Raw genomic sequence first — 21,464 nt, forward strand, 5'->3', positions numbered from 1 at the left:
TAAAAACTGGCAAATCTGGCAGGGCCAGGTTGTTTTATGGGTTGCCCTGCTCCTGGGGGTTGCCAAGAGGGACGTGTCTGTGTGTGTGTGTGTAGGACAGCTTGTAACAGAGGCGGGGAAGGGCTTGACGTTAAAAATACAGGCCAGATGGACTCTCTCCTATCATGGTCATAAAAGTTCCAAGGACAGTTCACAAATCAAGGCCTCTCTGTATTATGTTAAGCGTTTGGATTTGTTATTGTTATTCTACATTTGCAAATACGGGTGTAATTTATGGCAATTTCGGGGTAGATCATTCGAGGCGCGACCCGCCCAGATATTTTAAAAACGTGAGAGACTTAACAGTTATATTTGGTTGATGGAGTGTCCCGGGCTTTTGCTCGCTTCCATGGAAACTTGCTATCGTAACCCCCTAGACGAGACAAGCCAACCTTTCATGCAAGGTGAATTAGGATGGAGATTAAGATGACTGCCGCGGTGACACCTTCTCCATCATTGACCCGGAGCGTTTTACGAGCAGCGTTCATATTTAGGTCTCGTGGTCGCGGCGTAGGGAACCATCACGAAAGGGGAAAAGAAACAAAAGGCGGCAGGTAGTGATATACTGTAGCCTGGGTGGGAAATGAAAAGTGAAATTCAAGATGTCGGGTCGAAACGGAAAAAGTGCAGCTCTCGAGGGGTCACTCCTCTTTCCGGAGAGGAGAGGAGGGGAGAGGAGAGAAGAGGAGGGGAGAGGAGGCAAGAAAAGGGGAGAGGAGAAGAGGAGATGGGGGGGGGGGGTAGAGGGCCTCTAGCATCAGGGCCTCTGGGTCCCTGATGCTGCTTCTTGACCTTGAAACCAACAGTGCTGAGCTATAACCCGATTATATGACGATTGCATAATTGATGACAAATACTAAGTGAAATAAATGAATACAAACTGGCCCTAAAATCTTCATTGCTTCTTCATTACAGAAGCATTGAAGTGATGTCTGGTAGTGTCGCAGCTCAATGTGTTAATCTAAATCTATTAAACATGTTGTCAAACTTTTTAATAGTTTTGATTTTTACATTGTTAGATAATGAAGAAACACAATTAGATATTTTTTTATATCTTGCACCAAACCTATATTATCTATGATTCTTTTTTTGTTATTTATTCAAGTTTTTGTATTATTTTACCTACAAAACCATGGACAAATGATAGGGAATGTAAAAATAAATAAATAAATAAATAAATAAACAAATAGATAAATAAATAAATAAACAAACAAACAAATAAATAAATAATTTCCATACAAACATACAATGTTTAAATTAATTCAAATTCATTCAGTTAAGTTCAGAAAATATATAATAATATATCAATAAAACAACCACGAGTTATAGAATTTTTTTATATAGTCAAATTATAATTATCACACGTGACTTGTTATACACTAAAAACGGTAAAAGTAAATTACAAAACAATGAATACACAACAAAACTGGTAATAACTTTTATTTATTTATTTTATCCGGGGAGATGTGAGGGTGACAACCCTTTGCTTTGAGTTTTTTGACGTTTATTTTGTGTGTTCAAACTGTGTTTTGGAGGTTTTCCACGATGCTGTAAATATGCAGTCAGTGTATTTTACTTTCTTCTTTAAATTCACAGTCCCAGGGCAGTGTTTGTCTGTCAATAATCGAATTTAAGTGAATTAGGTAAAGATGATTGTACCTTTATTTAGCTGTATTAAATTTAAATATTTCAGCGTCACACCGTCTCTTTGAAATAATTCGATGCAATTATACCATGCATGTTACATGTATTATCTATTTTCTAATATCTGGACCCAGGATAAACTTTAGTATATTTCCTAAAATGTCCTTCTGTCTTCCTATAGTTTGTCAGGAATAATAATAATAATAATAATAATAATAATAATAATAATAATAAAATCCTTGTTATTTCAATAACATGGTAAAAAACACAGACGTCTTATTTATGCCGAATTTGTGACTTTAGTGAGCGAACAATTCACATTCCTCCGTCCCGGTGATTGTGTTTATAGTATTCTATTTTCTAAATATTGTTTCCGTTAAAATCAGAATGAACGTGTGGACGTATTTCGTTCATGGGGAGATTTCCCGAGTATTTGTGACAACGATTGAACTATAGAAAAAAAATAATAATAATAAAATAAAATAAAAAAAATAAAAATTATATATATATATATATATATATATATATATATATATATATATATATATATATATATATATATATACATAGAGAGAGAGATATATATAGATATAGACACAAATAAAATACAGATTTTGTTGCATTGCCAATTTCAAATATTTGTTGGAAAAAACGGATTAACCAAGTTTCAGCCCAGTTGCATTGCATCAAGCCTATGCATATTATAATCCAGATAAAAAACACCTCTTATTATAATAATAATAATAATAATAATAATAATAATAATAATAATAATAATAATAATAATAATAATAATAATACGATCAGATGTGATTCCATTTTAAGTAAGAAATATTTTATTTACATTATTTCAGTGCAAATTATTATTAACAAAATATATAGCACAAGGTATCTGTTCAGACAAAACGCACTGTGATGCTCTGAGATTTTACAACGTGGGACAAGTGGTTTAAAACCTAATTTACAACTGCATTAATTCCTCCAGAAAAGGAAATAAAAAAATTATACATCATGCATAGGGGGGTCACTCTAGGGCTGGGCGATACATCGGTATAATAGCGATATCCCGATATTTATATTTGTTTCTCAAATATTTATTGTGTGTAAATACCTTATGAAAGCACCAATAGTCATCTCCCAAATATCAATATCGTGGTATCCTTCAAAAAATATTTTGATATTTGATTTTGCCAATATCCCCCAGCCCTAGTAGAGATAGATCCGACACAACTTTCGTCCTTCTACCAAATTAATACAATTTAAGGGAAGTGGGTGTTCGCCATCAGGTCAGTTTATAGCAGAATCTGTGACGTCATAGTCTCTGTCTCCGCGGTACTCACTGCAGGGACACTGCCCGTCATGATCACGCTGGGCTTGTGGTGCTCGGGCGTGTCCACGTCACTCTTGTCCTCTGGGACGTCATCGAGCTCAGACTCGCTGACCTCGCTGTCGCACTCAGACTCCTCTGGCTCCTTGGGCTCGGCCTCCGTCACAGCTTTGTCCGGCTGCTCCTTCTCTTTGTCCTTCTGCGCCTGGGCCTCCTTTGAATGTCTCCACTTCATGCGCCTGTTCTGGAACCAAACCTTCACCTGCAGAGGAAGTATTACAAGCACAATTAAGTACTAGAAAGTAATATAAGCAAATCAGTCTGTGGACTGGTAGTATCCAAGGTATCCCAAGAAGACCTGATACCTGATAGCCTGTATTTTTTTGGTCTATATTCAGCTACAATCTAGTTTTTTTTCTTGTCATGTTAAAAAAATTATGTGGTAAATGTGTTTTTGTGTTTAAAAAAATAAATGTAAGTTTATACTTAGCTGAAATAAATACACAGCCATCAGCCTGTCCAATTAGATATTGGCCTCTATTTAATGGGGTGTGGATATAAACTGGACAAATGCTTTCATTGCCCAAGGTTTTACTATGTGTCCAGAAGATAAATATCTGGCTAAATCAGAGTAACAACCCAAATCCTATTGTGTCATACTGTGGGGAGACGATTGTGCCTTTTTACAGTGCCTAGGAGAGCAATGGGTAGAGAAATCCAATAACATTAACTCTCCATTAACCGTTACACCTTCATCAGAGGCCTTGGTGATTCTTACCTGGGCGTCTGTCAGACCCAGCATGGCAGCCAGCTGCTTCCTGTCAGGTTTGGTAACATATTTCTGGATTTCGAATCTCTTCTCAAGTCCTTTTCTCTGAAGGTTTGAGAAAACCGCCCTGGACCACGACCTTTTTCTTTTGTACGTCTGTGGCATTGTGTCTTTCGTGAGGACAGCATATGGACCTGCATGGAAGACAAGGGTGCAAAAAGGCCCAGTTATTACACACACGGATCAGCGCCACACTGCAGAAGTCAGAAGCCATGCACACTGGACACTTGATTCCCTATATGTGTGTATGATCCTACGCGGCGACTACCTGGAAAGGTGTCCTGAAACTGATGCTGGCCTGATTGTCTGGTGCTGCTGCCTAGTGAGCTCATCATGGAGGACGCGTCGCTCATCCCGGGGTCTACCGAGGAGAAGTACTGGCTCGGCGGAGGCTGAACGGACACGTGGATCCCTGACTGACGGTTTGCACTAACAATTGATGTCAGATCTGTTTCAGAGCGAGAGATGAGCTACAGTCAGTGAGGAACTGTCGCAATGATACACATGTCTAGGCCAACGTTTCTCAACTTTTTTTCCCAACACCAAAGACTCTCATTTCAATACCCAGTACGCCACAGACCCCGATTGATAAGATTTAGTCTCTGGGAATCTGAGACGATTGTTATTGTTTTATAGCATTCACTCCAAACTTCCATAACCGTCTGTCTGTGTTAGATGTTATATTTAGGGAGATAACAGTGGAACTAGGACCAAAACAGTCGTTATTGTACATGGAATAAATGGTGACGTTTAAGTTATAATACTTTATTTAAGGACCCCTGGAACCTCTTGAAGGACCCCTGGGGGTCCTCGGGGCCCACGTTGAGAACCACTGGTCTAGACTACTGACGGATATTTTCCCGACGATCATTTTAATTGGCCAAAATAACTGACTGTAAATAACTGTCCTGTGGCACATTTAATGTTGTTATCGGGCGCCTTTGGCGATTGAAGGGTAACTTCATGTTTCCATATGCGATCTGCGCCATGGGTTCAATTCAGCAAAAAAAATAAAAATAAATCAACAACATGCTCCTTTTCTTATTTTTCTTTGCCTGGCGTTTGAGGTCATTGCTTGGTTGTTATTTTTCTCGGGCAACAAAACCTGAGCGCTCACCTCTCAATGTGGACGCCTCTTTGTTTTTAGGGTCAAAATCTGTCGACAGTATCCGATCAATTCCAAATTTGAGGTCTTTGCTGGACGGCGGAGGAGCCTGCTGGGAGTTAAAAGTCCTTCCCAGGGAAGTTAAGTGCCGTCCGTGTCTGTGGTACTGGGACACCGGAGTCGCCCTCGCGCCGTATATCGACGCGTCCGGCGCGACCACCGCGGCGGGGCGCAGCGGCGAGGTGCTGGGGTGCTGGTGCTGCTGTGCGCGGTGTCCCATGTGCAGCATGAGAGCCGAGGACCCGGGGATGTTCTCCGCGTCTCCGGCCTGCAGGATGTCCGCGATGCAGAAGGAGGGCTTCTTCAACGTGTCCACGGCAAATCCGCCGGCGCAGTACGCGGACCAGACGCTGAAATTGGACGCGTAAAACGGATTCAGGCCGGCCGTGTACATCCCTGAGCCGAGACTGGTTTGTCGATGACAATAATGACACAAAATTAAAGTGGAAAAAAAAAACCACGCAATGCCTGTGACGCGGCGCTGGTACACTTCGTGGGAGTCGGTCGCCCTCTCTTTTAGTGTCAATGCCAGGATCTCTCTCCCGACTTCTCAACTCTTAACCCGCTAGTTCCAGGCTGCAGCTGCCTCCGACGCTGATTGGCTGCTTTCCGACCAATCGGCGCGCTGCGTCCTCCGCGCCACGCCCTTCGGTGCGCGTGACACTTTAGGCCAATTTTGATCGCGGACATCAGATTGAACCCCCCCCCCCCCCCGGTCACACACACACACACACACACACACACACACACGCACACACACACGCACACACACACGCACACACACACGCACACACACACACACACATTACGTACTCCAGCCCGCGCGCACCGAGGTGGGTCACTTTTGTTCTCGAAGTTCAATTTAATTCTCTGCACAGTTTCAATTACGTTGCAAAGTACAAGACAAAAACATCCAGGGATCCAAGTGCTTCAGCTTGAGAACAAGTCATAGAGTGAAATTCAGAAAATTCGCAATAACAATACAAATGTGAAAAATAAATCGACAGTATTATATGTTGTGTAATTTAATATGTAAAATGAAACGCAATTAGAATTGATTTTTTTAATGTAATATAAATATATTTTATCTATTTTTACGTATACCTGGGACTCTCATTTCATCCTGTTTTTGATGGGCTGCGTTCGTGTTAAATGAGCGGATACGCCTCGTGGATTTGTCCAAAAATAGCAAATGTTTTAGTATTTTAGGATACAGCAGAAATCCTTATTTCTTCCGGAGAAGAAGGGGGAAACTTTATAATGACTGTTAGAACTTCCTTCTTTCACTATTTGTGCGACTTTATCTCGACCTGCAAGTCGCCCGGTGACGCAAATCCGTCCCTGTGCTCATAATAAACAGAGGAAATCTATTCCCCCCGAAACTAAAACACAATTAACTTCAGAAGCGATACCTCATCCGCCGGCCACTTGAGATTCACAAGTCAGGCTGCCACCTCATAACCCTGCACATCTTTACAATCACTGATAATAATAATAATAATAATAATAATAATAATAATAATAATAATAATAATAATAATAATAATAATAATAACAACAGTATTCTTATTCTTATTATTCTTCTTATTATTATTATTGTTGTTATTATTATTGTTGTTATTATTATTGTTGTTATTATTATTATTATTAGTAGTAGTAGTAGTAGGAGGAGGAGTAGTAGTAGTAGTAGTAGCAGTAGTAGTAGTAGTATTATGGGATTATGTTGCCCAATAGCACAAAGGCTAAATAGTTATTGACCTTACTGAATTCAATTCACTAATTGATATAATTAAAAAAATAATAATTATATTAAACTATTTAAACATGCTAAATGTGTTGCATTTTTATTCTACAATGTAAACGTATCTAGTGGTTAAATAATAACAATAATAAGTACTGTTATAAGAAGAAGAAGACGAAGAAGAGGAAGAATATACTACTGCCACTACTAGCACTAATACTGCTGCTGTTACTCCTACTACTACTAATAATAATAATAAAAATACTACTATTACTCCTAATAATAATAATTATATCATCTCTGACACTGCTTGCGTGTGATGAGCGCGTTGGGCCGCGTGCGTGTACGCGCGTCTTTCTGAGCGTCCTCTATGGTCGCGCTGTGTCCCGGGGCTCAGATCGCACGATTCTTCGTGCGTTTTCGGCTCGAACAATGGCTTCAGAAGGCCGCATCCACCAGACGGATCCATGTGACCCTGAGGGCCTCCTATCATGCTGTTTTCCAGTGACACTTTTCCGAGTTAAAATTAGAAATGAGATACAGCGTCTTGCCCTCGATCACGCAGTCAAAACAATCCGTGGAAGAGGATGCGAGACTCTCAGTTATTTCAGGTGCTGATGAGTCTTGAGCGGGAAGCATTAAAACACGCCCGATGGTGTATTATAATATACACACTGACTGGCTGGTGCTGTTACAGGCCCAAGAGCCAGGAAGAGGCTGAAGGGTGAACTTATCAAAAGCAATTCCTCATTCTCCCTCCCCAAAAAGATAAAGCTGCACGTACTTTTTCGCCCGTGTTTTTTTCCTTATTGAAACTTACTCCAATTGAACTAATATTGTTGAATTCAATTCAATGTTTCTCATGGCAAATCCATTTAACATAAATAATGTAATATATACATATATTTTTTTTTCGCAAGACATCCTTCCTTATTTCAAATGATTTTGAATTCTACAAACTATCAAACTGATAAAATGTATAAACAGTATAAGATCTTTCCATTTCTTCTAAATCTGCTTCTAATTAAAAAAAGAAAAGAAAAGAAACGAAACGTGCATAAATGTATTTTATGGCGAACGAAAAGATTACAGACCCACATAACAGTGTGAGTCATATTTTAACCACAAGAAAAAATAAAAAATAAAATAAACGATGACGTAAATATGAAATGTTAAAGTATGAAAATGTGGTTACATTTTTACTTTGGTTTGCATTTATTTCATTATTAGTATTTTTTATTACTGCCTTATTATTATTTGCTAAAGGTTTCTATATCTTTATCTTTATCTCAAGACTCTACTCTCCAATATATTTTATTTAAATATCTGCGAACATGGCAGAGGAGGAATAAAAAACCGAATAGATTCCCGACTATTAATGGACATGCTAGTCGTGGATTCATTTCGTCCTGAGATTATTAATGCGATAAAACAAATCTATCAAAGAAAATGTAAAGAAAACTTGTGTTTATTAACGTTTATGACTGAGGTCGACCCACTGACATTTGGAAATTCTCCCCCATTATACGCAACTGAGCAGTTTTCCTTAAAGTGGTAATCCATCTGTGTTGGGTGGATTACTCTGCAAGTCCCTGAATTCTATTTGTAAATGTTCTCCAACGTGTGCCTTCTTATGATCGATGGGTTTGAATGAAACGATGATTTTTTTTCATCTCAGGGTCCTATTCTTCTTCTTTTTCGCGAACGTGCATCCGTATGGACAGTTTACTGACCACAACTAGCTTCGCTGCTTCGTCAAATTCACCGCAACTGTCTTTTACTTCTTGCACGAGCCCAATCTTTGCATTCTTGCCCGAGAAGGCGGACCCCGCCACCAATAATGAAGACAGCAAATAGAGGAGCATTTTGAACCACGGTTTCTCACAAAGTGCTAGCGAAATAAAGTATCAATATATATATTTTATATATAAAAACAAAAACAATCTTGCAGGATACCACTTTAAGCAATTCACTGTCTGGCTTTTGCTTTTGTTTTCCTGAAAATGTGGAATTACACACAGCTCGCATAAACACTGTGATTGGAAAACAAAGCACCACCGCTGTGACTATAACTCATAGTTCCAAAGCCATTGTAGTCGCCTGATTGCCCACTGTGTGTTTTCCAGGAAGCCTTATCCTTATCCTTAGCCTTATCAGGCCGAGGATAACCAAAGGAGCCCCGCTTACTCTCTTGGATGTGCGGAGTTCTGGTTGGACAGAATTAAATGATTTCCATTATTAAACAGAGAATTATTGCTCCCCTCTGAGAAAGTCAAGCCCGAAGCCAAGATTACTATTTCTGGCAATGTTTGTCTCAGGAAGGAACTTTCTCAGGTTTAATGGGAGCCGGGCCATTGTGCACAGCCTTCTGTATGGCGCACTGCCATCATCTGCCTGCAGGGAGCGGGGGTGGGGTTGGGGGGCCAGGACTAAAGTCAATATAAAACAAGATAGGTCCGTTTATGTGACCTCAAACACATCTAAAGTATTTGCATTTATAAAAGAAAACACACAATCCTCGGCGGAACAGATACAGCTTCAGGGGCCAGTATTACGCTGAGAGGGTTTATCTCCCTCGGCATCAGCTCCTCTACGTGTTTGTGTCGTGTAACTGGGGCGAACCCTTATGAGACACGCTGTTCCACGGCTCGACACATTTTATATGCAACAACTGTTAAATGGAATAATGTCTCTTCTATGACCGTTAAGCAAAGTACATCCTGTGAACTGTGGACCCTGTGCAGGATGTACGAGCAGCTCCCCCTAGTGCCACGATGGGTTTAGTATATATTTAGTTTTCTTGTGAATTGTCGTCATCTATGTAATGATGTCTTCCATGAAAACAGGGAAACTATACTACAACCCACCTTTTTTTGTCTCTACTACTTTGTTTTCTTATTTAAAAAGATATATTCTTTAGATGTATATTTATTATTTTTTTCTTTATCTGAGTCACTTTAACCTGGGTGCTTAACCATTTTAATTGGTTAAACTCGTTTACAATTTAGGATTTCACAGAAAAAAAATAGATAGATAGATGAATAGATAGATGAATAGATAGATGGATAGATAGATGGATAGAGAGATAGATAGATAGATAGATAGATAGATAGATAGATAGATAGATAGATAGATAGATAGATAGATAGATAGATAGATAGATAGATAGATAGATAGATAGATAGATAGATAGATAGATAGATAGATAGATAGACGGATAGATGATAGATGGATAAACAGATACAGTAGATGGTGAAATTTGACATAAATACAAATATCTTTTTACAAACATGCATTGGGGAAGTTATATGTTTAATTATTTCCGCAAAACGCTTTGATGTCTTTGAGCACTGGCCGAAACCCTGTTTTAAAGTGGTAATCCGTAAAATTATTACGTTTAAAAAAATCCCTTAAAAAAAAAGCACTTCTCTTTTTAATAACTCTATAAGAAACAGCGATTCAATATATTTGTTTGTTATATGTGCTATGCGGTTTCCATTGTTGGTGGCGGGGTCAGCACCAAAGAAGTGAGAGGCCGCCCAGAGCGCCCTTCGATGAAAACACAACCCCAACATGTGACGAGGGAGTTAAAAAATTTCAATCGATCAGAGGAAGGCATACTTTCTAGTACTGTACTCTATCAGTTCAATGCAGACTATATTATGGATTACCACTTTCATTCGGTGTAGACATAATTACATCCGCCACAAAATACATTATTTCACAGCTGAAGCTTCATGCTGTAGTTGCAACAGCTTCGTGGACATGGGGCACATTTCACATCAACGCGCTGGGTTGGTTGAATATCCTAATAAGTCAAAATGGGCTTCCATTATATTTTTCCCATTTGTGGTATGGTATTCCGAGGCGCACTGAAGACATTAGATAGACATTATAGTGCCAGACTAATCACACTCACCCCCGGCTGCCCTTTCTTCTAAACAACCTAAGAGTTCCTTTAATGGAAACTTTTAAATATGACGCTGTGAGCAACCCATCTGTTTACACTGAAACCACCCCGGCGCAGATTAAAGTCGCCCTTTCCGCGTCTCCAGCGAGGAGGCCCTCCACACTTTAATGTGCAGCGTACACACGGTTAAATCACATAAGACTAATGGAAACACAAAAGGTCATAATAACAAACCATTAGGCCTACTGGACTCCCCCCCCCCCTCCAGCGACATGGCACTGTGCCAAAAACGCTCTGCGTAAAGTGACCCAAAGGCTTCTCCAAATGGAAACATCTCCAGATCCACGAAGGTTCCAGTTCTTTACTCGTGCCCTCGACAAAACAGAGCGAGGACGAGAGGTGTAAAGTATTATAGACATATTATCGGCTGGTGCGTATTATTCAGTCTCTATAGGCAACACGTTTTCGCACGGGCGGCGAGCTTTGCGCCTGTTTGGACCAACCTTCTGACGCACAGACGCAAAGCAGAGCGCTCCACCTCGTAGCTCTCCGTCACCCACCAGGCAAATAAACCGATGTATTAAAGAATCGGCTTTGGAAAATGTGCATGCGGGCGGAATAAATCAAACGACGCGCTCCAAAAATCATCTCTCTGGAGGTGCAAAACACTTCAACATCCAGCAGCCACGCAGCTTTACGCACAGGTTTTAAACAGCTTATTGGCAGCGAGTTCGAACACAGATGTAAACGTAATCACCCAGAGACCCAGTGAGTAATAGCTGGACAACATTCCGGGACAATAATTTCAATGAGCTGTGTGAAATAATAATTACTTATTGCACAGATCTTTGAAATAACTTCCCATTTCCATACCAACGTCTTCCGATTTATGGTCAGTTCTAATATTGCAGTGGGTCAACGGAAGAGCTCAACATTTATCAACAGGCTCTATCTAAAAGAAAACGCTGCCAAAGAGTTGTTTTCTTTTCGACGCAGTCCCAGCAGGGGTGCCTTAAATTTCCCTCTTTTGTTTATACGTCAAAAGAAGGTCGTGACATATATCCTCTCATAACCTCATCATCTCTCCTCCCAACACAGAACTCTTTTTTTAAATACAGGGCTCTATTTCGCTCAAAACATGTTGGCAGATGAAATATTTGTATTTTTATGAACGGTATATAATAATACTAATTATACACACTGAAAATAAATCATTGGATTGGAGTCATTGGGTCAGTTTAAAACATGCTTTAATTTATTGAACCTATAACTTATGTGAATCTTTAATTCCTCAACTTTGAGCTGAATCCAGCCAAAGAAATGTTTTTATTTTTACATAAATAAAAAACTATTTGGATTAAGATCAAATAATCTGGCTGTTGTTTGTGCGAGCCCCCGTGGAGGAGCCCACATTAGGGTTGCCTGAGACACCTTTACACTCGTAATAAAATGCTGACATCTAGTGCTTCTGTTAAGTGTAGGACCAGCGTCACATCGAACGCTTAATCCGACTCCTAGTGGCCGTTAGATGAACTGCGTCTGAGTTTCGCGTCCCAAAATGTCAGGGACTTGAGAATTGTGCTTGTGGTGTGAGGTGTTAAACAAGCTTGACCATCCTTAAAAATAAAATTTATATATATATATATATATATATACTTGTATATAATAGTAAAATCAATTACAGATGAAAAACCAATGTGAGGCCACTGCCAAAGCCTCAACGTTTAACGTATTTTCAACAATGTGCATTGCAGTGCATTGTTCTGTATAACACCATGTTGTGCATACGCAGGGCTATCAGATGACAACTATAAAAGATGTTAACTGATTATTTTCTAATCAACGACCAACGGTTAGTTGTGCGTCAATGAAAAGCCGGAGGAAGGGCGGATTGAAATGAATGATTCTTTAAATATATCAATCAAAAACAATTCTTGAAATATACATCAATCAAAAACGGGACTTATGTGTTGGTGGTCAGTTAACACCGGGGTCCTTCCTTCCTCCAGACGATAGAGCCGTTTGAGTTGGCATACGTGGATCCCCCGGGGTACGGTGTTATGTGCCCGGACTTAACCTTTGACCTCCATTAAGGCCTGACTGGGATCATTAGGGAGGAAGTGGGGTCTCGCAGAGCGCTCCAAGCAGGAAGTCCAGACAGGTGGCAGCTGGCTATTCGGAGGCGGCTGGCTGACAATGGACGTCTGAAGCCTGCTTCACACCTAGTCCGTAATTGTATCCGAATCCAACAGTTGGATCCTCCCCCTAGTGGCCGTCGGATGAACGGAGTCTGGGTTTCGCGTTGTTTTGTGTTTTTTTTGGACAACCCACTGGTGCTGCTACAATCTGGGTAAATGGATTGGGGATTATTTTACACCATGCCCCGTATAGTATTGTCAGATTGTGTGTGGGGTTTTTTTTTTTTTGCCAATTTATAGATTTATATGCATTATCTATCATTACGTTTATTGTTAATTACCAAATCGTAACTGTTCATTTTTTATCTTTAGGTTCATGTTTCTGGTTTATTTTATTAGCTTCTCAGGTTTATTGCACATGGCAAATGTATCTCTCTTCTAGTTAGTGTTGAGGTTTATGTACATTGTCAAATTTTCTTGTTTATTTTTTAGGTCATTATTACTATCTTTGTTAATTTCAATTGTTTAACTTCAAGGTTTGTTGTGTATCGACAATTTTTTTTCTCTATTTTCATTCTATTGCCTATTTTGGGATGTATGTATGTATGTATGTATGTATGTATGTATGTACGTACGTACGTATGTATATAAACAGTTGTGAGAATAAGGTGAACAGTGAGATTAACAGAGACATTTTTGATCAATTTTCATATATATTTAAAAAAAAACACCTTTTTCCCTGTTCATTGTACTCATTCACTGCTTTAAAAGATATCAACCAAAAGTCAGACACCATGTACGTATATAACACATATGACATAACATGTATTTCATTATGGAAAAAAAAAAAGAGATTTTTTTTTTTCTTTTTGGCATTTTACAGAGAATTATTCAAGTAGCCAACATAGAGTGGTTGTATTTTCCAAGTGCAGATCACTTTTTGTGCCATTTCGACAGAACAACCAGTATCAATGGATATAACATAGGCACAAATGTACATTTCCCCATTACAAAGGAAATAAGTATATTTAAAAAAAAAAGTGAAGACAGGCCATGACAAGAAAATGCACTGGGATCAAACACGCGATTACCAGAATGTTCGATTATTTGGGGGGGGGTCCTTGAAAATTATTATTTTAAAATCATGCAGTAAAAACATTTTTGAAATTACAAAAAAAAACAAAAAAACTTAAACAAGTAGGACCATTTACAAATATTTGATATTAAAAGTTATAACCTAAAAGACAAATCTGTCATACACACATGAACATCAGTAATTCAAGATTCAAGAGGTCAAATACATATACATACGGCCATACATATATGCAGTGAAATGTCATGACACCCGGTGATTACGCACAACTTTTAAAAATACTAACGACAGTAAAATGTGCGTAACCGACACGAGGCGCTTGCGCAGGCGGCCGCAAGGGGCGGCACCACTTTTATCATAATTTCAAACCTTAGTGCTGTTGACGCACGTTGGCGTCTCGTATTAAAGTGAATGAAGCACTGGATGACATGGAATAAGCTAATGTAATGTGTCTGACAGGGGCTTCTTTCAATAAAAATAGAAATAAAAAAGGGTGGGGATAGATCAGTTTAAAAAAACAAAGTCTTAAAAAATGACTTTTGTACAATTCCAGCATTGCATGATTGCATATCGCCCGTCACCTCTGGACCTGCACCTGTTTTGACACAATCCCTTTATAACAGCCTTTCCACTTTATGCCATTTTTTACATAAACCTTGCACATAAACAGTCTATCCAGCAATCTTTCAAACAGGCTGGAATATAAAAGGATAGTAAGTCAGTTAAAATCTGAAGTGTAAATCAATGTATTTAGTTATTTTAATTTGTTTTTTTTAACCTGTGCTGTCAGCATGCTGGGCATACAACACAGAGTATTTGTGCCATTGCATCTAGGACAGAGTTAGTCTGCAAGTGGAGTCCAAATTCTCAACCTGCAATGCAACTCTATTAATTCTTAAATCATCAAGAACTGCTGCAATAACTCTGTCCTGTGGACGACCTGTTGGATGACAAGAGCAGAGTTTTTTGTTGTACAGAACAACCACCAATCCCCCTCTTTGGTGAACTATTTTACCATGTTTGGGTCTATAAACAACTTATCACTGCTCCAAGAGGGGGAGGATCTCCACGGTGAGACAAATAAACATAGAACCAGACAACAAAATGTACATGGAAAAACATAAACAATGAAACATCAGACGACTACATGCACATGGAAAAACATAAAAATAGACACAAACAACAACATGTACACGGAAAAACAAACAACGGACGACAACATGTAGCGAAAAACAGAGTTAATTAAGTCCGGAAAAACTAAAACAGCAATTGGGCACGTGGCCTCTTCCTTTCATAGTTATGGCAGTAAGTGAGGAAGAAAAGGAGAGGGATGCAACCAGGAGGGTGTTAGGTTGTGTTCAAAACAATTTAAAGGAGACCTCCATGAACCGGTCGCTAGCTGTCGCAGTCATCGGCTGCCTGCACCCGGCTGTCGGCGAGCAGCCTCTCCCGCTCGGCGGCACTGGCCTGCTCCTCCATGGCCACTAGCGCCATGCAGCAGGGGATCCTGGCCAGCAGGGGGCGGTGCAGGCCGTTGTAGAGCGCTGTGCCAATTAGCAGGACCACAAAGCCCAGCACCTCCAGGCCGTGGAAGGTCTCCCAGCCCAGCGCCAGGCTCACAACCCAGATGACCAGCGTGCGCAGGCTGTCCAGCACCATGCGCGTCGTGGCGCTAATCTCCTTGGTGACGCTGATGCCGGCGAAGTTGAAGAAGGCGATGCTCACGGTGTTGCCCAGCAGTGCCAGCAGGATGAGGGGCTGGAAGCCGATCTGGCAGAAGGCGTCCAGCGCATCCTCCAGCACGTGCCGGGGGTTGTTGCTGAAGCTGCCCACCGGGATAAAGAACATGGGGACCAGCAGCAGCGACAGGACGAAGAAGCCAAACAGCCCTGGGAGGCAACACAGCAGCTAATCTTACCAGAAGTGCGACAAATGCAAACCACACACACACCGCAAGACCGTGGTGTGCGTTTACATTGAAATTGAAATTGAAATTAAGGTTAGTTTGTCACCATAATGTTTAACAACAACAACAACAACAATAAATTAAGTACTTTTAAACCATAGTTGATATTTCCAGGTAACTTCTCCAGTCTCAACCTCACCTAACTCACCTAACTCACCTTATCAAACAGTGCACTAAACATCAACAACAGGAAAAGACGTCGTACCTTCAGTGCCTACAGCTTTGAGAGGGTGGACGTCGTGTTTGTAGACAAACTTTTCCTCCAGGACCATCTGCACTGAAACGATCACCTGGGCCAGGATGATCAGCAGGTCTCCTGAGTGACCAGAGGGTGAGGGTGTTGCAGAAAAGCAGATAATGTGGCAACACAGCCATGAGACATCGATTTGGGCCGACATTCACCCAAGGTCGGATCCTCCAGATAAGGATTTGCTTACCGGTGAGGATGTCGCTGAGCTTGTGCCCGTCGTCCTTGTGCCCGCTGAAGAAGTCGGCCAGGCCCACCACCACCAGGCCCAGGATGGTGACCAGGATGCCGATCCACTGGCTGGGCAGCAGACGCCGGCCCAGGAAGGCAACGGACAGGAGGCCCGTGAAGATGATGACGGCGCCGCGCAGCATCTGGAAGCTGGAGGCGCTCGTCATGTTGAGCGCTGGGAAAAGGAGCGAGAAAGGTTAGGTGGCGGGAAATTCCAGTCTGGAGATCGTAGTGTGTTCCCGCTTTACAAACGGCAAGAACAGATGAGCTGCACTGGAAAAAACAAGCTCTCCCATTTTCCCTTGACATAATTTGTGATGCGCATCACAGGTGTAATTCATCTAATGGCCAATAGGCGGATGATCCGACTGTTGGATGCCTATAGGTATTCGGTGTAGATCAAGCTTTAGATTTAAGTGGATATATTTCTCTTAGATTGTGAAATAATGAAAAACTGAACAAAATCTGGAACAAATGCTGATATTTCGTGCACAGGTTATTTGAAAACAGACTTTGAAATACATTTGATGTGCTGTTAATAAGTATGGGCCCCATTTACCTCTAGGGTACACATAAATAGTTGCAAGGATCATCAAATACGTAACTATATCTATATGCACATTACCATACTGACAACTATACTGCCATAAACCTCAGCTATTGTCTTTTAAACTTATCCTGTGCATGGTATCACATAATATATATTGTTTTGGATTTGGATTTAAAAAAAAAAAATGTTAATGGCAATTTTTCTTAGAAATTTTGCCTATTTTGTACATTTGACTATTCATGTTCTTTGCCGCGACAGATTCCTTGTAAGTGAAAATGATGTTGGTGAAATGAACAGATTCTGATATCACTAAATCTAGACGACTCTAGATAGTAAAAAAAGCTTTCTTCATTTCCTTTAAGTTAACTTAGGGCTATTTCACTGATGACCAATCTTACAAGAAAGATAACTGTGGTAGATGAAAGCACCAGAGACAAAACACCAAACAAAAAAAGAAAAAAAAGAAAAGGGACTTCCAATGCTAATATTAGCTGAAGCTAAATCTGGTGCGATCCATCAAATAGCAACATTTATGTTCCCTTGGCTTATAACTGAATTGAAAAAAGACTTTTAAGATTTCCCTGACCATTGAACCCATACATTTTTAACATTTAACTACAAAAGCTCTTTGAAGACGTTGAATCTAAACTTTTCCACGACCTGCTGACCGTGGGAGAATGTCCCCTCTCCATGTTTTTTTTCGGGGAAGACTCATCAGGTTCAAGGTCCACACCGAAGAGAATACCTCATTACCAGCAGTTTGCGGTGGTGGCAGCGGCGGCGGCCACTTACCGACATACATGAGGGAGGTGGCCAACATGTCGCACATGGCCGGGGGGAAGAAGAGCAGAGGATTGAAGCTCTGCCCCGGGTTGATCCGGGGCTCAGGGCTGTGTCGGTCCCGGCACAGAAGGATGTAGAAGACGGCCAGACAGCAGAACTCCCCCAGGAACATGCCCACCGCCTGGGAGAGAGTTGATTTGATTTCGGTTGATATCAGCCTCAGAGAGTCATTTTGGGACAGATATCCAGGAGCACAATAACACATAACACGATAAGAGACATCACTGTACCTGTACGAAGGGGTGAGAGAATTGGTGTTCTGGGTCGCCGTGGCAGCCCCTCGCGGAGAATGTGTCGGCCCATCTGAGAGACCAGGGTCACGGTTTGATCAGGAATGGTTCACGAAGTACATAAAGATATAGTAACAATATGAAATAAATGACGGATTCATCTTTGCAACCCTAGAAAAAAGGCTTGTAGTGATGGGAGGGGAGGGGAGTTTATTGAAAAGGAATGGGTACTGTGCTGTATACAGTACAGGGTTCTTTGTGACGTTACAAAATGAAATTCAAGGACTTTCTAGTACTTTTCAAGCAAAGTATTTTAATATCATCAAAGACAAGCAAAATAAATATAATACATTTTTAATGTGATCTTTATTCAGTAATTTATAATAGAATCTTAGTGTCATTGTCTATTATTTATATTAGTATATACGTATATGATCTACATCTATATATCGATTAATAATCGCTGTCACCTATTTATATTAAAATTGTCTGTTTCCAACCATGCTGGATTAAATCTACATTATCCTGGTATAATCTATGCAGAAAAATCGATTCAGTAAAATTTTATTACGTTTGATTTTAACAACAAAGCTAGAGGGAATATCACAGGTTGTCAATTATCGTGTTTTATTTCAAGGACTTTTCGAGCACTTCAGAACAAAAGGGGCTATTTCAAGGTATTCCAGTACCTCAAAGAACTGGTACATATTTCAAAAGGAGATTGAGATGATAGGTGTGTACACCCTGAAATACATGACTGCACGGTCGACATAGCTGACTTACGACTCACCAACATTGTATAACAAACCACCTTTTACAGTCAGACAATCTCGTGGAAGCATGACAGGCATGTGATTTTTCAGGCTGATTAAATCTGCCTGACAAGGGAAAGTCCTCCCAAAAGTGTTGACCACAGCTCTTCTCCTCATACGCGGCAGCTTTTAACCCCAATACATACGACCCAACGGTTGGTTTCAAGGAGCGAGAGTTGCAGTGCTTTCCAGCCAAAATGCTTCCAAAGCGAATCTGAATGGGTGAAATGATATGACTAACTTGCTTTTCGGGTGTTGATGGCCAGTGAAGCAACACACAGCTCTCAAGTGACTGTGACGAATGTAATCCGACAGAAGTGAAACAGTACCTCTGATTTTCTACTTCTGTTAAATCTACCATGAGAAACATGAGTCGCCATTTGCTACTGCTGACACAATATGAACTATATATTTATATTGCCTATCATTAATATATACACATCTATATTTTTTTGACTTATTTGGTTGCTATTTTTTGTGAACTTTTTCTTTCTGTTTTGGTGCATTGCTTATTTTACTGTGATTTATTTTTTGTCTGTGATGTAAAATGCACCTCGTGAAAAGCGCTATACAAAAAAAATGTATTATTCTTTTTTATATGTTTTTTAAATATTATATTGCATATTGTTACTCACAGAGTTAATTCTGGCTTTAGAAAATTAAATTCAAGGACTTTCAAGTACTTTTTAAGCACAATTTTTCCATTTTCAAGGACTTCACGCAAAACAAATATAATCCATTTTCAATTTGATCTTTATTAATTAAAATATAATATCGTCTTAATCGAATTATTTATATTGGTATATCTATCACCTATAATATACATTACCTACGTGTAAATATGTACACATGTATAATATGTGTGTGTGTGTGTGTGTGTGTGTGTGTGTGTGTGTGTGTGTATTTATTGATTTATAGATTTATTATTACTACTAATCTCATTGCCATCTACAAAGTGAAAGCAACACCTTGTCCCAAGGACTTTTCAAGCACAACGGGGGCTGTTTTCGAGGTATTCTGGTACTTTCAACTTCTGAGGGCGAATTTCAAGCACCCCAAAGGACCCGGTAGGAACTTTCAAGTTTCAAGATTGCGTTATCAATCCGGTGCTTTTACGACGACGACGACGACGACGACTCTGTGTGTGTGTGTGTGTGTGTGTGTGTGTGTGTGTGTGTGTGTGCGTGCGCGTCATAAAGGAAGTTGAACCTTCAGAAAGAAAGGCAGAAGTGCGACCGGCCTGCGGCGATGACGTCACTAGCGACCGACTGAGACCTTTTAGTTCTTGCTGAAGCGGCGGTTTGTGCGCTCCCAAGCACCTCCCAAGCACCTCCCCGAAATGGAGGGGTTCCACCGCAGGAGGGCGAAAGGACGCCGGCATGAGACAGGCCAATACCGCGGCTTAACAGCCCATTAACAAAACGGTGGGTTCAGGGGAGGAGATAATGTTTATCAGAAGGAAGCCAAACGGTGATAAACACTGACCGCCCCAGCAGCCGGACACCACACCGCCCGGCAATCAATGGTAAACAATAACCACAACGCCAACTACGGGGATGGACGGAGACTTCGCCGGTGAAAGCTGATTAAACTCACTAACGCTTCGTTTCGATCCACGGTTGTCCTCTCATTGTATAGTCACCGCAATCATAGTCGTGTAACCAACAGAAAGATCTTCTAAAACGAGCTTTAAGCGACGGAGCCATTGTTTGTTTGTTTTTGTATCGGCCACTCCCGGTGCAGCGATAAGACGGGAGTAAAGAATAGATACTGCGTTTCAAAAACACACCTGACTTCCTAATATGTATTCGTAGAATCTCAGCTCGGTCTCGTCGATATCCGTTATTTTTGTTTTGTTTTTTGATTTTGATTTTGATTTTTGTGTGGTTGTGGATTATTTTACCTTTTGAGATGTTGTGCACCGTCGTGCCGCGTGGGGAGAACCCGGAGTGTGAATCCAACCCACCCCGCCGCGTTCCTAATAACCCCCCGTGTATTGACTTACTTTGCGGACAGAGTGTTGATGGAGCCGGTCGTGAGCATCAGTCCCGCAAGGAAGAGCTGGTACTTGGTCCACGCCATGCCGGCCTCCTTGGTGGGATAAACGGGCGAGAGACTTTACCTTTGAGCTCCAGCCTTTTTCCACTGTGTGACGTCGCCGAGTCAGCTGACCGCCGAGGTCGCCGCTGAAACGTCAGCTGCAGCATCTTCGGGAACCTGTAGGTGGCGCCAAAGACCCAATAGTCTAAAAGATGTAAAGTCAGCAAGTATTTGTTTTTTTTCTTCTGTAGTACATTATATACTTGAGGGCTCAAATATATAATAAAACAACCATAATAACATTGACGGATTTCAGGATATTATTTGATTTCCTTCTCTGAAGCACTTCGAGTTGCATGTTGTGTATGAAAGGTGCCTTTTAAATAAAGGTGGTTATTATTATTATTATTGTTATTATTAATAATAGTATATCTAATAATAACAATAATAGTAATAACAATACAAGAAAAGAATGTTTTGAACAAGAATAAGTATAGTGAATTGTCATTTATTGAAGTAGCAGCAATCTTACTGTATATATAAGGCGGTTGTTTCTGTAATACATTAAGCCATCTACTGTAAAAATGTAATTACGGTCGTGTCCTTTCATACTTTTTCCAATACAATTAAATGTTTGAATCTGCTGTTCATCCAGAAAA

General features: G+C 40.4%; 2 protein-coding genes across 3 annotated transcripts; both read right to left on the reverse strand.

The window, feature by feature from the left end:
* Window positions 1–2,333: 2,333 nt before the first annotated feature.
* hlx1 (H2.0-like homeo box 1) lies at window positions 2,334–5,530 on the reverse strand. 2 transcript variants are annotated; one of them, XM_080022379.1, is made up of 4 exons: window positions 4,957–5,530; window positions 4,108–4,287; window positions 3,789–3,973; window positions 2,334–3,272 (listed from the first exon to the last, which is right to left on the reverse strand). In XM_080022379.1, the coding sequence occupies exons 1-4, from the start codon at window positions 5,396–5,398 to the stop codon at window positions 2,976–2,978; spliced, it is 1,104 nt and encodes a 367-aa protein (XP_079878505.1). In that variant the 5' UTR covers window positions 5,399–5,530; the 3' UTR covers window positions 2,334–2,975. The 2 variants fall into 2 exon arrangements, with proteins under 2 accessions (XP_079878505.1, XP_079878506.1); XM_080022380.1 differs by lacking the exon at window positions 4,108–4,287.
* A 7,962-nt stretch (window positions 5,531–13,492) lies between these two features.
* Window positions 13,493–21,032, reverse strand: slc35f6 (solute carrier family 35 member F6). Its single transcript, XM_079996901.1, has 6 exons — window positions 20,771–21,032; window positions 17,954–18,026; window positions 17,673–17,844; window positions 16,290–16,505; window positions 16,058–16,168; window positions 13,493–15,775 (listed from the first exon to the last, which is right to left on the reverse strand). The coding sequence occupies exons 1-6, from the start codon at window positions 20,845–20,847 to the stop codon at window positions 15,282–15,284; spliced, it is 1,143 nt and encodes a 380-aa protein (XP_079853027.1). The 5' UTR covers window positions 20,848–21,032; the 3' UTR covers window positions 13,493–15,281.
* Between the last annotated feature and the right edge of the window lie 432 nt (window positions 21,033–21,464).

This window comes from Zeus faber, assembly GCF_960531495.2.
Source record: "Zeus faber genome assembly, chromosome: 2".
Taxonomy (NCBI): domain Eukaryota; kingdom Metazoa; phylum Chordata; class Actinopteri; order Zeiformes; family Zeidae; genus Zeus; species Zeus faber.